The 16,651-nt window shown below is 35.3% G+C and overlaps 2 protein-coding genes across 9 annotated transcripts in view; one reads left to right on the forward strand and one right to left on the reverse strand.

The window, feature by feature from the left end:
* The window catches only part of hipk2 (homeodomain interacting protein kinase 2), a 184,135-nt gene extending 171,306 nt beyond the window's left edge, over positions 1-12,829 (reverse strand). For all 4 annotated transcript variants that reach the window (XM_005158993.6, XM_005158992.6, XM_005158991.6 and 1 more), the window contains 1 exon segment: positions 12,473-12,829. In XM_005158993.6, the coding sequence (XP_005159050.2) occupies positions 12,473-12,491 (19 nt within the window). In that variant the 5' untranslated portion in view covers positions 12,492-12,829.
* Positions 12,830-14,664: 1,835 nt separating this feature from the next.
* Positions 14,665-16,651, forward strand: part of tbxas1 (thromboxane A synthase 1 (platelet)) — a 216,708-nt gene continuing 214,721 nt past the window's right edge. For 4 of the 5 annotated variants that reach the window (XR_012393810.1, XM_073929585.1, XM_073929583.1 and 1 more), the window contains exon 1: positions 14,667-14,710. The gene's annotated coding sequence lies outside the window, so the exon portion shown is untranslated. 5 annotated transcript variants of the gene reach the window in all.

Here is a 16,651-nt window from a genome sequence, read left to right on the forward strand (position 1 = left end):
ACAGTTGCATCATAGATGACATAAGCGTGCTCTGGCTCGGATGGTAAAATTCAGTGTGAGTGCACGGTTCAAGGTGTAAGTATATACCCTAATAACAAAAATTGCCATTTTATGTTTTTTTTTTTTTTTTTTTTTTTTTTTTTACCATAGCAGAAACAATTTGGACTTTTTCTTGCAATTCAAACTATTTTGCTACAAATTTATTCTAAAAATTTTTAATTTTGAGACAAACTCAATACCCAGAGCAGAAAAGAAGTCTTTTTTGCAAGATAAACACTCAAAATTGTTAACTCGCAATCCTTCTTTTTCACAAGCATGACTTTTTTTTCTCACGTTTGACTTTTTCAAACTTAAATATCTTGCAATTCATTGGGGAGTATACCCAGCAGGCACAGGACGTCAACAATTTGAACAGTACCCCAACGTCGTGGGGACATTGGATTTCAGGTTGACGTCAAAACCCAATGTCAGGCTGACGCCAATGTCCAACGTCCAACCTAAAAATCAACCAAATATCAATGTCTAACCATGTTACACCTTGATGTTGTGTGGACATTACCACTATGACATCTATCAGACATTGGATTTTGGTCACCTTATGTCACGACCTAAATCTAACCTAATATTAACCGTCTTATGATGTTGTGTGCCTGCTGGATTCAGTTGAAGTCAGAATTATTAACCCCCTTTGAATTTTTTTTTTCTTTTTTAAATATTTCCCAAGTTATGTTTAACAGAACAAGGGATTTTTCACAGTATGTCAGATAATTTTTTTCTTCTTCTGGAGAAAGTCTTATTTGTTTTATTTCGGCTAGAATAAAAGCAGTTTTAAATTTTTTATAAACAATTTTAAGGCCAAAATTATAGCCCCTTTAAGCGTTTTTTCGTCCAATTGTATACAGAACAAACCATCGTTATACAATAACTTGCCTAATTACCCTAACCTGCCTAGTTACCCTAATTAACCTAGTTAAGCATTTAAATGTCACTTTAAGCTGTATAGAAGTGCCTTGAAAAATATCTAGTCAGATATTATTTACTGTCATCATGGCAAAGATAAAATAAATCAGTTATTAGAAATGAGTTATTAAAACTATTATGATTGGAAATGTGTTGAAAAAAATCTCTCCAATAAACAGAAATTGAGGGAAAAATAAACATAAATATATAGACTGATTTGTGAGACCACCTTCCAGTACTAAAGTAAAAAGGAAATTGACATAGATAAAGTAAAAAGGCTAATCTGAGGTTGCAAGGTGAAAAAAGCTTCAATTGCACATACAGTAAATACATATAGTCTATGATACAGTAGATATAAACAAGATCGTAACAAATATTACAAGATCGTAACAAACAAACAAACAAATTATCGTTAAAAATGCGGAAAAAATAATAAAAAACCTTTATTGACATGGCCATTCCTTAAAACTGCTTAATGTCAGTTTTAAGATACAGCCATGTCAATAACTACTTGATATTTTTTGTTCGAGTGCCTTGCACTGATTTTTGCAATTTATTCAGATGAATGCATTACTCCAAGAGCACTGAGACAATATTTAAGCTTCCCCTGAGCACTTGTTTGATTTTGAGAAGAAATAAATATCTTGTGTGTTCGATTTCCTTGTGATATGTTGTTTCCCTTTTCATTTTCATAGCTGCTTATTTACCTCACTAAATGACCGTGTGTTGACACAGCCTGGCAACTGAATGCAAAGCTTTTGTTTTCCGTGTAAACATGGCACATATCCCAGAATGCATCTGTGCTGCAGGATAAGTGTGGGTGTAGAAAGGTATGACACTCAGCATTGTCTGAAAATGCCCTTGGTGCTGCATCATATCTGACGGTCGCGGCCAAACAAACAGAGACGCTTGCAGCTGGATCCTTCTGTGTTTCCGCATGGCTGCGAATCAGTGCTGAACTCACCTAACCTAGCATAGCCCATGTGGCGAGAGCTATCGGGCTAACAATCGCTGGCATCGCTCTGCCTCAAACCTTATAGAGGCCTAATCGTTGGCAGTCGTGCCCAAACTTTAGTAAACAGAGAACCGCAAATTAGTCGTTTAAACTGGGGGTTACATAACTAATTATTACATAAGTCAACATGAGCACAGCAAACAGGCTAATTATGAAGTAATAAAATCCCATTATGCAGCCTGCAGGTCATGTGCTGTGGTGCCCATGGGGACATACAGACAAACACAACCCAATCTGAAGGGAAAGATACAGCAGTTGTCAATGCTTTGTGATGATCTAAATAATAATATTTAAAAACATCCATTAGTAAATATTGGTTACAAACACAAGCTGATGCATTGTCTGACCACATGTCTTTGGATTGTGAGGGAAACTGGAGCAAACCCACGCAAACACGGTGAGAACATGCAAACAACCGTGACTCGAACCAGTGACCTTCTTGCTATGAGGTGAGAGTGCTAACCACTGGGCCACTGTGCTGCCCTATGAAAAATACAATAAATATATAAATTATAAAATGATGAAAGTACAACACAATCAAAACAAACTACAAGTAAAGTGAAAAGTTTATTTAATTTCTTTACAATTAAGAATTAATGCATTTGTGTCAATCAATCAATCAATTAATTTTTGATTAAAAAATTGTCTGCCTTTTCATCTCACTTAAACCAAGTATTAAGGAAAAATTAATAAAATTAGCCAATAAAATTAATAAAAATGTGTAAAATAATTTAAGATACAAAATTCAGTATTTACACAAAATAATAAGTTATTATACAATATATATATATATATATATATATATATATATATATATATATATATATATATATATATATATATATATATATATATATATATAATACCTGTATAAGAAAAAAACTTCACAATGATAAGACCATGTAAAATAACATTTGTTTATTGCCCAAATTCTCTGCTGGCCTCAACTCTACAAAAATTGGGCAACAAAAATTATTCTGGATGATCTGTACAAAAGAAAAGAAATAAACAAAAAATATTAAGTGGTTAGTGAAAGAAAAAAAGTGAAAATATTTTTATTCTTAATAAAAATATAAATAATAACAATATAACATAGATCATATTTTTTTATAATGTAAATAAAAATAATAATAACATGTAAAATATTTTATTTAAAATAATTAACACGTATTCCCTGAAATCTCTGCTGGCCTAAACATACAAAAAAATTAAGCAACAATTATTCTGAAAAGTATGTACTTACAAAACTTACAAGAAAAAAAGGATACAAAATTAGTGATACAACAACTTTTTAATAAAATAATAATAATAATAACAACAACAACAACAACAACAACAACAACAACAACAACAACAACAACAACAACAACAACAACAACAACAACATAATAATAATAGCAATAATAATAACAACAATATATTAACAACAACAACAACAACAACAACATAATAATAGTAATAATAATAATAATAATAATAATAAATATTATTATTATTATTGATATTATTAATAGTATGTTGTTGTTGTATTTTTATTATTATTATTATTATTATTATTATTATAGAAAGTAAAATATTTTATTTTACTTTTACTGCTCAACTTCTCTGCTTGCCTCAACTCTACCAAACATATATTTGCATACAATGAAACAAACAGCATGTGAAATGCAAACCCTTTTTACAAATAAACAACTTCAGAAAAAAGCGAGTGTTTGTATGCTGTTAAATGAATTCTCTGAGCTTCCCAGAATAATAGGATTCAAAGTTTGCTTTTACTCTATTTATAAGAAAAGAGATGAATTAAACATTAAAAGTCACGTTTAACACGGTTTACTTATTGTGACAATGTAACGTTTTCATTCTGTAAGACTTCTTAGAGGTCAAGAATCACTGTGACAGCCCCCCCACATGAATCACTTAATGAGAGAAACATGTTTTGCCAAAACATGCACTGTGTTTACATTTCATACTTGTTAAGCTTTGAAGATATAATTGTAGCCATGTACATGGAGTGCAAATGACTTTAGTTTTATTAGTCCTCTCTGGATTTCATTCATAAACGTTCACCATTAACTGTTTCTCAGAGAGCTTCTCCATCATTTATTGATAAACCAGCAAATGAGTGCAGATACAAGATTAAATCAAAGTCTTATTTTCTTATTCCAGTTCCAATTCCATGCAACTGAGTTCATTACTGAGAGCAAGAGTATAAATTCAGAAAAACTGTTGTTGTTCAGCATTACAGAGATATTTATGCAAAAAATTAAGCTAAAAAAAGATTAAGCATACAAAAGCTTACTACATCATACAGTCAGAATTATTAGCCGCCCTTTAATTGTTTTTTTTTATTTTATATATTTCCAAAATGGTGATTAACAGAGCAAGGAAATTTTCAAAGTGTGTCTGATAATATTTTTTCTTCTTGAGAAAGTCTTTTTTGTTTTATTTGAGCTAGAATAAAAGCAGTTTTTTAATTTTTAAAAGCCATTTTAAGGTCAAAATTATAGCCCCTTTAATTATTTTTTTTCGATAGTTTACACACAAACCATCGATAAAAAATGATTTGCCTACTTACCCTAACATACCTAGTTAACCTAGTTAAGCCTTTAAATGTCACTTTAAGCTGCATAGAAGTGTCTTGAAAAATATCTACTAAAATATTATTTACTGTCATCATGGCAAAGAATAAATAAATAAGTTATTATAAATGAGTTATTAAAGCAGTTATGTTCAAAAATGTGTTGAAAAAAAAATTCTCTCCATTAAACAGAAATTGGGAAAAAAAAATAAACAGGGGGGCTAATAATTCTGACTTCAACTGTAAGTGATCAAAAATGCTGACAAATTGGTCAAACCTAGTGATTTGAAGGATAATGGCAAATAGGGCTGCACAATTTATTGTTTTAGCATCGATATCGCAATGTGATCATTTGCAATAGTCACATCGCAGGATAAGCAATGTTAAGTTTGTACACTCTCAGAAAAAATGTGTTAAATAGTGATATTAGGAGTTAAGAAATGCAATCCAAACATTTTTTCGAGGAGTACCTAAAGGGTTAAAGCTTTTATTGCACATTAATTTTTGACCATTGAAATGCATCGATAATACACTCATAAAAAAATGTGTTCAAAAACTACTTATTCAGAATGAGCTGAAACAATGTTTTGGGACAGCTTAGTTGCTTTATATTCAATCCACTTAAATTTGCCAAAACAAATTAACTTTAATGATTTGTGTTGGAAGGAACAACATGAAAGAACTGTGTGGAACCTTGCATTTTTTACAGTGTACACACATCAGTTTCTAGATGAAAAAACTGGTCAATATCTCAAACACCCACCAAAAAAAAAAAAAAAAAAAGGAATGAGCTCACCTTGGTCTGTAACACAAAGCCCCGTTTCCCCCCACATTTTTGCTTTCCATCAGTAGGACAGACCCCATTAACTAACCAACCCCCATAACCCACTATTCTTCTCCCCTGGGCACCAAAGCACACCTGTGAGCCATTTCCCCACCGAGGTTCCGAAAGCTCAAATGTCCCTCAGGCTTCAAAGGGAGCACAAGATGTGGACAGCATAATCACATTCAGTAAGACGACGGTTCATTCGCTGACCTACGGTGAGGCAGAAAACCCCAGTGAGGTCTAATGGACTAAAAACAGCTATTTCTGAAAGCGACCGATGACCTGGACAGCCATTGTGGTTTTTAAAAACGTGGATGTCTATGAGAACCAGGCCAAACGGAGACCGCTGTGACAATGTTTCTGCGTCCTCGCAAAAAAGCACTTCCTTTGGAGTGAGGGGGGCAACAATGTAAACTCAGTCCGGAGTAATGACCTCCAAACTTATAGATTTTCCTGCAATTCTCAGCTGACAACGACCTTGGACCTTGCGCATGGGTTAAGATCAGTTAGGGACAATCAATCAAGCTCACTAAAATAACAAAGACAAAACATGTTAGAGCAGTTGCTTTAGGAAATTTATGAGATGGTGACGGGAACTCAAACTCAAGGGAAACAAGGTTTCCAAAGGTCTGAAAAGCAAAAAACTGTTGGTGGAGATCATGTACAGGTCAAAGAAATGGAAAGCCCAATCACATGGTTTAGATCTGATGGTGCTATTAAGAGCTAGACAGTTTATGGTGAGCAATTTATATCAATCATTTGATCAAATCTCTACGATCGAACTGCATATTATATATAAATAGAAAATGTTTCATATGTTAGTGTTGATGATTCAATTTGTTTGGCTGACATCTCTACAGACTTCACTTCAATTTAATTCAATAGATTGATAGAATAAACCCTGGTTTGCTTCACATTCATGCTGCACATTTTAATAACCAAACCTACCAAACAACAACAACAACAACAAAGATGCATTTATAAGTATGAGTGCAGTCGGATTGTCAAACAGCTATCCAACCAATATTGAATTTAAGTGCCACTGACTGAGCATTGGGGGTGTCAAAATTAGTCATTTCTTCGATGCACTGCGATGTAGACATGAACAATTCTTTATTAGTTCATTAATAGATCATCTCGGTTGTTACGTACTGACGTAATTCATCCCATATGCGCTATGTCATGGTAGAATACTAATCGAACGAGGCGAGGACAGGTAAAATGCTCCAACTACCTAAAAAACAGACAACTGTGTACAATTCACTGCAAGCCAGTTTGCTGGACAGTCTTTCACTGACACTGAAGTACAGCAGAACCAGGGGACACTATTTCACTGCTAAGGAGAAAATGAAAGCTCTCTCTCTCTCTCACTTTGGATCTTTTAACTGCTGGCATGTTTGTAAGGTAATTTTTCCTCTCCTCTATCGCTATTAAAGTGATACTTGTGGATCCTGACACGAGTGTGTCTTTAGAGCGTCTACTACGGATCAGCTTTATTATGCGCATGCAGACTGTTACTGCGAATTTTTCAGTGTCCGCGTCACTTATCGTTGAACAGCGCTGACAGTTTCTGTTGAGCGTTTAAACAATGACCAATCATAGAGATGTAAGAACCATAACACTCACTCGTTATTTCTGGGAGTCTCCCGTATTTCAGACCCATCTCCCACCACCCTCCCGTTTTGTTATTTCAACCGGAAAGCTCCTGTAATTTCACTCTGCCCCTGGTCCTCAGCTTTTTGGTACAGTCTGTAACACCCCCGGGTCTCCAAATTTGGTATAGTATCTGATCTCAGCGGCGGCCGGAAACCCGTTCTATAGCAGGCTACTTACACCACAGTACTAAACCGGTTCTGAGCTGTGCTATTCAGACAAACACACACCGACACCTCCTCCGCCAAACGATGGCATGATAATCGTAACTGAACCGAATCGGGAGACTGGTGTAGGTTCACACCGCTTCTGAGCATGTGCTTAAACACTGCTGATTGGCTATATTGTTTATGTGCTCAACAGGTTATTGGCTCTGAAGATCACCGCTTCACCACTCTTAAGTGTTGCTCACCAAATGCAAATACACAAACACTAGTGCTTTCAAATAGCCTAGTGCAGGGGTGGGCAAACTCAGTCCTGGAGGGTTGGTGTCCTGCACAGTTTTGCTCCAACAATAATCAAACACACCTGAACATGCTAATCAATGGCTGTTTCTTAATATGCGTTCTTCAGCGGTCTTGCGTCCTCGTGTTCTCGTGCAACGTCATCATCAGCTGCCTAAGTTCAGTTCCAATACTCAAGACCGCAAGTACGGAGGACGTGTGAAACTTCCCGGATGTGTTCTTGATATCGAGGACGCACTGATGCAGACTTGAGCACCGAACTCGCTCTTTAAGTCCCAGAAGTCATTGCGACTGGAGATGGGAAGCGCAGCATTTTATTTAGATTTATTATTAAAGTTCAGAGATATAATTTATTTACCTCAGGAGTTTCCCTAAACGAAACGGTGAAAGTAAACATTAACATGAACATCTTAATATAGGAATAAACACATAAGGGTGTTTGCTTGCTGAAATTCGTATTAAAATTAGTTTTATTTATATTGTGCAGAGTATATTTATAATGCTTTTATGCAAAGTATATATTTTGAAGAGGGGAAAAACAATAAATCGTTGTATGAGTGCTGTAATGTTTAAATAATTTACCATTTAAAACGCGTGAAGGTCACATGACCATCAGGAAGAACGCAGCATCTCATTTCTCAAAGGACGCGTTCTCTGCCCTCTCGGTCTCCTAAGTTCGTTCTTCCGAGGACATCTGGCAAGACCGGTCTCCACAAGAACGCAAGTCCATTCTCTGCGTTCTTGGAATTGAGAAACAGCCAATGTCTTCAATATCACTAGAAATCTATAAGCAGGTGTGTTTGATTAGAGTTGGAGCTAAACTGTGCAAGGCATCGACCTCCAGGACCGAGTTCGCCCACCCCTGCACTAGAGTATTTGAAAGCCAGGGGTCTGTACTATGAAGCTGTATTAGCTAGATAGCTAGTTAAGTTTCAGTTTAGTTTGCACCAATCTTGGGTTTGAGGTCACAAAGGCAGCTTGACTTTAACCGATCTTTGTTGCCATGATATTATGAAGCACCTGAGATGAGCTGAGCTGCCATCACAGTAAAAACTCAGAATTGGTGCAAACTTAACTGGAACTTGATAGCCAGCTAACTCAGTTGTATGATACAGGCTCCTGCTCTATCTACTGATCCATCAATGAGCAGAAACCTTAGTGATCTGCTGACGGATTTGTAAATACATAATGACAGAATGTTTACTTTAAAAAGAGAGTTTCAGCTCCAAACATGCTGTTTAATAATCACCTCACATTACCCCTTAAAAAAAAAATCCCACCAATTCGCTTGAAAAACCCAGACAGGCCTGTCTCAAGGTGTCTTTCCATCTCCACATTTCAAGGCTAAACATTTGCTTTCTACTGCCTCAGAGACAGGTCGTCCTGGTCCTCACATCAGGCATTTATCAACATGTCAGTGTGGGTTACGGGGCCAGGAGCCAAGACTCCTCTGGCCCCAGATTACTCTTCCGTATGGGATTGAGCCAGAGCATTTGGGCCTGCACCACAGCGCTCCACAAAGACACATCAGTGCAGGGGAAAAGGCAACAACAAAGAGCTCTCACTATGGACTGGCATTACAAACGTCTCAACGGACAGTCTGTACCCTAAACTGGAGCAGTAACAGATATTTATTCACAAACTGAAAGGTCTTTTACTCCTGATTTTCAAAAGAGCTCAAGGCAGCTCACACGTGCTTTTAACAACACAATACATGCATCTGACAGGCATGAGATGAGCAGAGGAGTCTGTAAATAAACCATAAACAAGCATGACGGTACATTTAATCTAGTTTTTAATGCATTTTCAAATGCACCAAACCACAAAAAGCAATATGTTAACCAATTAGTGAAGGGATAGTTCACACAAAAATGTGGCTTAGCACTGTCACCTCAAACCAAAAAGGTCGCTGGTTCCAGTCCCGGCTGGGCCAGTATGCAGTCTGTGTGGAGTTTGCATGTTATCTTCGTGTTCGCGTGGGTTTTCTCCGGGTGCTCCAGTTTTCCCCACAGTCCAAACATTTGAGCTATTCGCCTGCTAAGTGGTGTCGTATGGAATACTTTTTCCGGGTCCAAGCCGCTACTCATTTGAATTCAGAAAATATTTGTTTCTGACCACTTTTTAGTCATATCACACATTAAAGAGAACTTTATATAAAATAATGGTGTACACAACAGTCTCTGAACTTGCTGCATCACAGACACCAATATTTTAACAACCTATAAAAAGAAAATTAATCACTTAATTTTTCAACTCTGTTACCTGAGGGTGGTTAAGTTAACAACAAATGTTCAATTTTTAGATTACCAACCCATTAAATCATCTATAAGGAAATGACAAATAAACTCCCAATTTTAAAACTCACCTAAAAAAGCACTATAGTCTATGAGTAAAACAAAGAGTAATAAACAGTAACAGAAACCATCCATATCCAGCCATCGGAAGTGTAACAACCACATAATTACATTCATAATATCACACGAGACATATGGACAGTAAAGAAAATGTGTGATGCTGCCCCACATTTCCATTCTGAGCGCATGCATCTATAATAAGCAAGAGCAGAAAAAGAGAAGCCAGCAGAACAATGTCACTTCTACTTCAGCGACTACTTCCAAATGACAGATCTCTTTTTGCACCTTATAAGCACCACCATTTGACTAAACAATGACGTTAAAGTTCTGCAGACTGGTTCTAAATTGAGCTCACTCGGTTTTGTTTGGGATCTTGGTAAACGTCCCCATAGGAAAAGCTGTTTACACAATACACAGAGCAAACTTCAGGAGTAACGATGAGGCTAAGACAAGCCTCAAGGGTCTTCTGATGTCCCATGAGGTTGTAACATTAAAGTCCGCTTGAACTGGAAGTTGCTGAGACTTGTATTTCAGCATATTGATGTACTTTCAACTGAAAAGGAATTTTCAGTGGGGGGCGGGGCTTTTGTTTTTGAGCATCATTTATTTGCAGCAAACTAACGGTAAGAGGGGCGTGGCTAAAAATATTGTAGCTGAAGCCATCAAACTGACTCAGAGATCAATAGAGAAGGACCACCACACCAAACACAGAAGCAAATACACAGACTGTGATTAAAGATTACCAAAAAAAAGTTAATTGTTCACCTAAAGAATAATTACTAGCAAACTAGCAAAATAAACATTGTACATTTGATTTTACATGGACTTTAAAGATTTTCAAAAGTTGTATTCTAACAAAATAAATCTATCTATCATCTGTCTATCTGTCTGTCTGTCTGTCTGTCTGTCTGTCTGTCTATCTATCTATCTATCTATCTATCTATCTATCTATCTGTCTGTCTGTCTGTCTGTCTGTCTGTCTGTCTGTCTGTCTGTCATCTATCTATCTATCTATCTATCTATCTATATATCTATCTATGTCTGTCTCTCTGTCTGTCTGTCATCTATCTATCTATCTATCTATCTATCTATCTATCTATCTATCTATCTATCTATCTATCTGTCTGTCTGTCTGTCTGTCATCTATCTATCTATCTATCTATCTATCTATCTATCTATCTATCTATCTATCTATCTATCTATCTATCTATCTATCTATCATTTGCATAGTAAAATCATCCGAGCACCTAATAAGTCAAAAAACTATTTGAGTAAAAGTTTGCATATTTCCCACTTCCCTTTGTTTGTTAGTTCATTAAAAGCACTGCTTATTTGTTTGCAAATAATCACAAAGACATTGATTAACATTTGCTATGGTGGGATTGATACCACCAGCAGAGGGAGCCTGGGTAATCAATCAATCAAAAATACTTTTCAAAATTCAAGCTTAATCCTGCAGTTGTCTGAGGGAGGCATCATGGCACCTCTGACATTTTCAGGGCTTCATCTTTAATTATGAACTAACACCAACAAAGAGGATTTGTTCTCAATCTGAAACCAAACTCAACCACAACACAGGCTCTGCCACAAGACCTACAGTAGTGAGCTGCTTACACAGACAGCATTTTTATAGCACTGAATAAAAGGCTGCATATGCACTGTTGATGCTGTCTAGGTAGGAAGCGCACAGGTTTCAAGACAGCCGTAAGGGAATAGTTCATCCAAAATTGTCAATTCAAGCATATTTGCTCACCCTCATATCATTCAAAAGCTGTATGACTGGAAAAGATACCACTGTTCGCTTTCAATTCATCTTTTATGAAAGTGAACAACCAGGCTGGCGGACACTAACATTCTGTCTAAAATCTCCACAGAAAAGGCGAGCAAATGATGACAGGATTCATTTTAGGGTGAACTGGCCCTGTGAATGACCTCGAGACACTCTATAGAGAACAAAACAGTATTTTAGGCTGATGATGAATCGATTTCACCACTCGTGGAGAACAAATAAATGCTAAGAGGGTACAAAAAAACTGCACTGTATTCGCTTTATGAAGCATTCCTGCACAAAGATTAGTCACCACAACACTGCAGTGTATTAGTTAGTATAAATTATGCTAAACCATTACAACATGAACGCTATTGTGCAGCATGTCAAGTCCCATAATAGTTCAATAAGAAAATAGAAAGCAAGAAGTACATCTGTATGCACAGTGTTTGACTCACATCCACTTTCTGTTTCGTACGCTAGCAAATAAATCCAAATAACCTAGGCTATTATACACAGAGCATGCACGACAGTCTATTTTAAAACCTTGTAATGGCACCATTTAATGATAAACGTTAAGTGAGGAACAGCATTTGACAATTATAGGTATTGTTAATGCATTTTAGTCACACATTCACAATCAATAAAGCAGAACGAACTCAACAACTATATGTCAGACGCTTTGCTTTTGATACATACATTAATGTAAACAAATGCATCCTCTCTGACACAAGTAATAGATAGGTAATGAACCTCAGGACCCGACGGTCTCTCTGCGCAGAGAGTGAATAATGTTGCTTAATTACGTGCAGGTCTGACATCAATTTCACCATGGTAAAGGCTGTGGATCTTACCTTCGTATACAGGGGCCATCGGTGCAAGGGTTTCTGTTATTCATGGCAAAAAATGAAGCGACAGCACTGTTCACAACTCAATAAAAATCTGCCATCTTGAGCCGCGGACAGAATCGCTGCTATCTCCTGCATTACTAACCCAGTTCATCGGGGGAGAGAAAAGGGATAAAAGACTGAAAAATCACATCCAGAATTTACATTTGATGATCGGCCCGGGGTGCGTGATGAGAAACGGACGTCTGCAACTTAACTCCACGGGTCTCGGTGGTGTTTTGGCTCCAAAACAGAGCCAAATTGCAGGTCTTGGCTTCAGCTTGTGATCATGTCTGTGGAGTGAGTGCCTGCAAAAGTTGCAATGAGAGATACGAGCGAGCGAACGGAGCGACTTTGCGTTATAATCGAGCGACGAGAGAGCTGATCGTGTTGAGCAGGGAGTTTAAATCAAACGACGATCTACTCGATCACGCAGTACACTAGCTTTATGAACAGAGCTAGTTCTGTCAAAATACTACTGATAAAGTGCCTAAATGTGTGCTGGTGATAAAATGGTATATTAATATTACATTTTAATTAAATGTTAATATTGTTGTAATTTTTTAAATTTCATTCATTTCCCTTCGGCTTAGTCCCTTTATTTATCAGGGGTTGCCACAGCTGAATGAACCGCCAACTTATCCTAAATATGTTTTTACACAGCAGATGCCCTTCCAGCTGGAACCCAGTACTGGGAAACACCCATACACACTCATTCACACACACACACTCATACACTACAGCCAATTTAGTTAATTCAATTCACCTACAGTTCAGCGCATGACATATTTTTTTTAATATCTACCCCCACCCAACCCTAAACCCAACCGTCACAATACTAAAAAAAGATTAATTGTCACAAAAATGATGCTGATGTGTGTATCCGCAGCCGTCCAATCTAGACATTACCCACCCAGAGGAAACCCACGCCAACATGGGGAGAACGCCAACTGACGCAGCCGGAACTCGATCCAGTGACCTTCTTGCTGTTAGGTGACAGTGCTAACCACTGAGCCACCGTGTTGCCCCTATTTTTGTAATTTGATACACAATGTACAATAATATTCATGTAAATGAATGGTATTTTTAAATAAAGGCATTTTAAAAATTACCACATACAGTTGAAGTCAGAATTATTAGCCCCCCTGATTATTTTTCCCCAATTTCTGTTAATGAAGAGATTTTTTTCAACACGTCTAAACATAAAAGTTTTGATAATTAATTTCTAATAAATGAATAGATCTTTTTCATGATGACAGTAAATAATAATTGATTCAATATTTTTAAGACACTTCTATATAGCTTAAAGTGCCATTTAAAGGCTTAACTTGGTTAATTAGGTTAACTAGGCAGGTTAGGGTAATTAAACAAGTTATTGTATAATGATGGTTTGTTCTGTATACTATCGAAAAATATATATTGCTTAAAGGGCTAATAATTTTGTGTTGAAACAAGGTTAAAACGTTTTTTATTATTTCGAAATTTAAATGGACATGCAAAGAGGTAAATAAACTGGAATAAAAAATTGTAACAAATGTAAACAATAAAAGTAAAATGATTAATAGAAGAAAAAGTATGATTTAAAAAAATAGTAAAACAATAAATAAATGACCATTAAATTAGTAAATATAATCAATAATACTACATTCAAAATTTATCTAAATTAATAATAAATTTTGGATTAACAGGTAATGGATGTGGAAAGAAATGAACACAGCCCTAAAATGGGTACACAAAATGTTAAAATGCAACTTGATATAACTAATTCCCATATTATGTTTAAACATTTATTATATTAAAAAATTGAATTCAATATTATAATTATTGTACAATGATATGATATAACTATGATTCTTTGTCTTCTTCTTCTTCTTCTTCTTCTCCTTATTATTATTATTATTATTATTATTATTATTATTAATATTATTATTATTATTATTATTATTATTATTATTATTATTATTATTATTATTATTATTAATATTATTATTATTATTATTATTATTATTATTATTATTATTATTATTATTATTAATAAAAAAATCTTCTAACAGCCTAATAATAAAGTAAAAAAAAAAAACTTAAGCACTGTGCAAACTCCAAGTACCACAATTCATTGCGTGGGAAAAGCGCTTATTGTCAGCGCAAAACTACAAGTTCCAGAACGCCTCTGTGTCATCGCAAGCGGTTGTTGTCAAACACGGGGTAAGCGCGTTGTTATTATTATTTACTATCATGGTTAACTAATACGTTCATAACACTACTACACAGCATCTCTGAAATACCAAGACTAACACATATTAGCAGAAGACCATTAGATTAGATGTCTTCTTCCGCAAGGCTAAACTGCTGTACGCATGCTATTTCAAAACAATAGGTGAAAGGTGACATGACATAACATTGAAAGTGTTGAACTTATTCATCGTATTTGTACTGGTGCAACAGTAACACAGTGTTGACATTTAATTATAAATATCCCGACTGTTAACTTTAATTTGTTAGAGAACGTTAATTACGTAATAAACATAGAGGTATAACGTTAGCAGAAAGGAATCGCTGTCAAATGGATAAATCTGTTTCTTTCTTGTAGCTATATAATGACTTTCCAGAAAAATCTTTCCATTGTATAACTGCATCTTTGATATTATGTATGTATCAATAATACTGAAACAAATCTAGTACAGTAAACTCAAGTCCTGCGATGTCCTTAATGTATACTTTTATAGCTCTGATTTCTCCTGTCTTATCAAGTGAGCATGAGATGGTTATCTAATTTCTCATTTTGCTTTATGCAAAGTATACAAATCACATGGGTAGTGTCAGTTTTATTATATCTAAATGTTTCCCTGCATGGTCTATTACTGTGAAATTTATAATATTGGCCCTTTTGCACACCTTGATATTCTTATATGCTCTTAATCTGTTTGACAGTTGATGATAATATAATGTCAGCCATGCTAGACACCAGTAATTTTTTAATTATTTGTATTGTGTATTTTTTTTAAAAACATGTTAACTAATATTATGTTCACTTTAACAGAACGTTATTAGCTGGTAGACAACTTTACGATTCTGGTAATAACATGTAGAGCTCTGCATGTTCAAGCCCTCCTTTATATTCAAGATCTTTTACATGGTCACTCCTGTGGCTGGTCTCTGAGGTCTTTTGGCAAAGACCTTTTAGCCATTCACAGAACATGTCTTAAGACTAAAGATGACCGTGCCTTCTGTGTTGTGGCCCCAAGGCTCTGGAATTCTCCCTCTAGCACTGAGAACTCTGGGATCTGTTGACCTTTTTAAAAAACATTTAAAGACACATTTTTGGTCAAGCTTTTAATTAACATTATGGTTAGCTGGTTTTATATTGGTGTTTCTTTTCTTGGACTTTTAACCTGTTTTTATATATTTTGTTTAATTATATGCTTTCTTTTACCTTTTTCCAGTTTTCTTTTAATGTGAAGCACTTTGTGGCTTATTGTCTGTAAAAGGTGCTATATAAATACACCTTTACTCACTTTCTTTGGGGATGCTGTTCATTTTTTGAGCTTATATTTTTTCATAGTAAAATTCTATATAATGATGTATGATGATAATTTGGAAATATCAAAAATTATTAAATAATAATTAAATATTGCAGTACCTAAAATCATTTTATTCACAATTGTCATTGTTTTTTTTTTATAAACAGCTGGGATTAAAACATTTCTCCCCATATTCAATTTTAGTTTAAATCATCCTAAATTCCATTTATTATTATTATTATTATTATTATTATTATTATTATTATTATTATTTTTATTATTATTCATTTTCTTTTCAGCTTAGTCCGTTTATTAATCTGGGGTTGCCACAGCAGAATAAACCGGCAACTTTTCTAGCATATGTTTTACACAGCGGATGCCCTTCCAGCTGCAACCTATCACTGGGAAACACCATACACTTTCATTCACACACATACACTACAGACTATTTATCCTACCCAATTCACCTGTAGCGCATGTCTTTGGACTTGTGGGGGAAACCGGAGCACCCACGCAAACACACGGAGAACATGCAAACTCCACACAGAAATGCCAACTGACCCAGCCAAAGTTTATTATTATTATTATTATTATTATTATTATTATTATTATTATTTCTAATAAT

Source organism: Danio rerio, chromosome 18 (assembly GCF_049306965.1).
Source record: "Danio rerio strain Tuebingen ecotype United States chromosome 18, GRCz12tu, whole genome shotgun sequence".
Taxonomy (NCBI): Eukaryota; Metazoa; Chordata; class Actinopteri; order Cypriniformes; family Danionidae; genus Danio; species Danio rerio.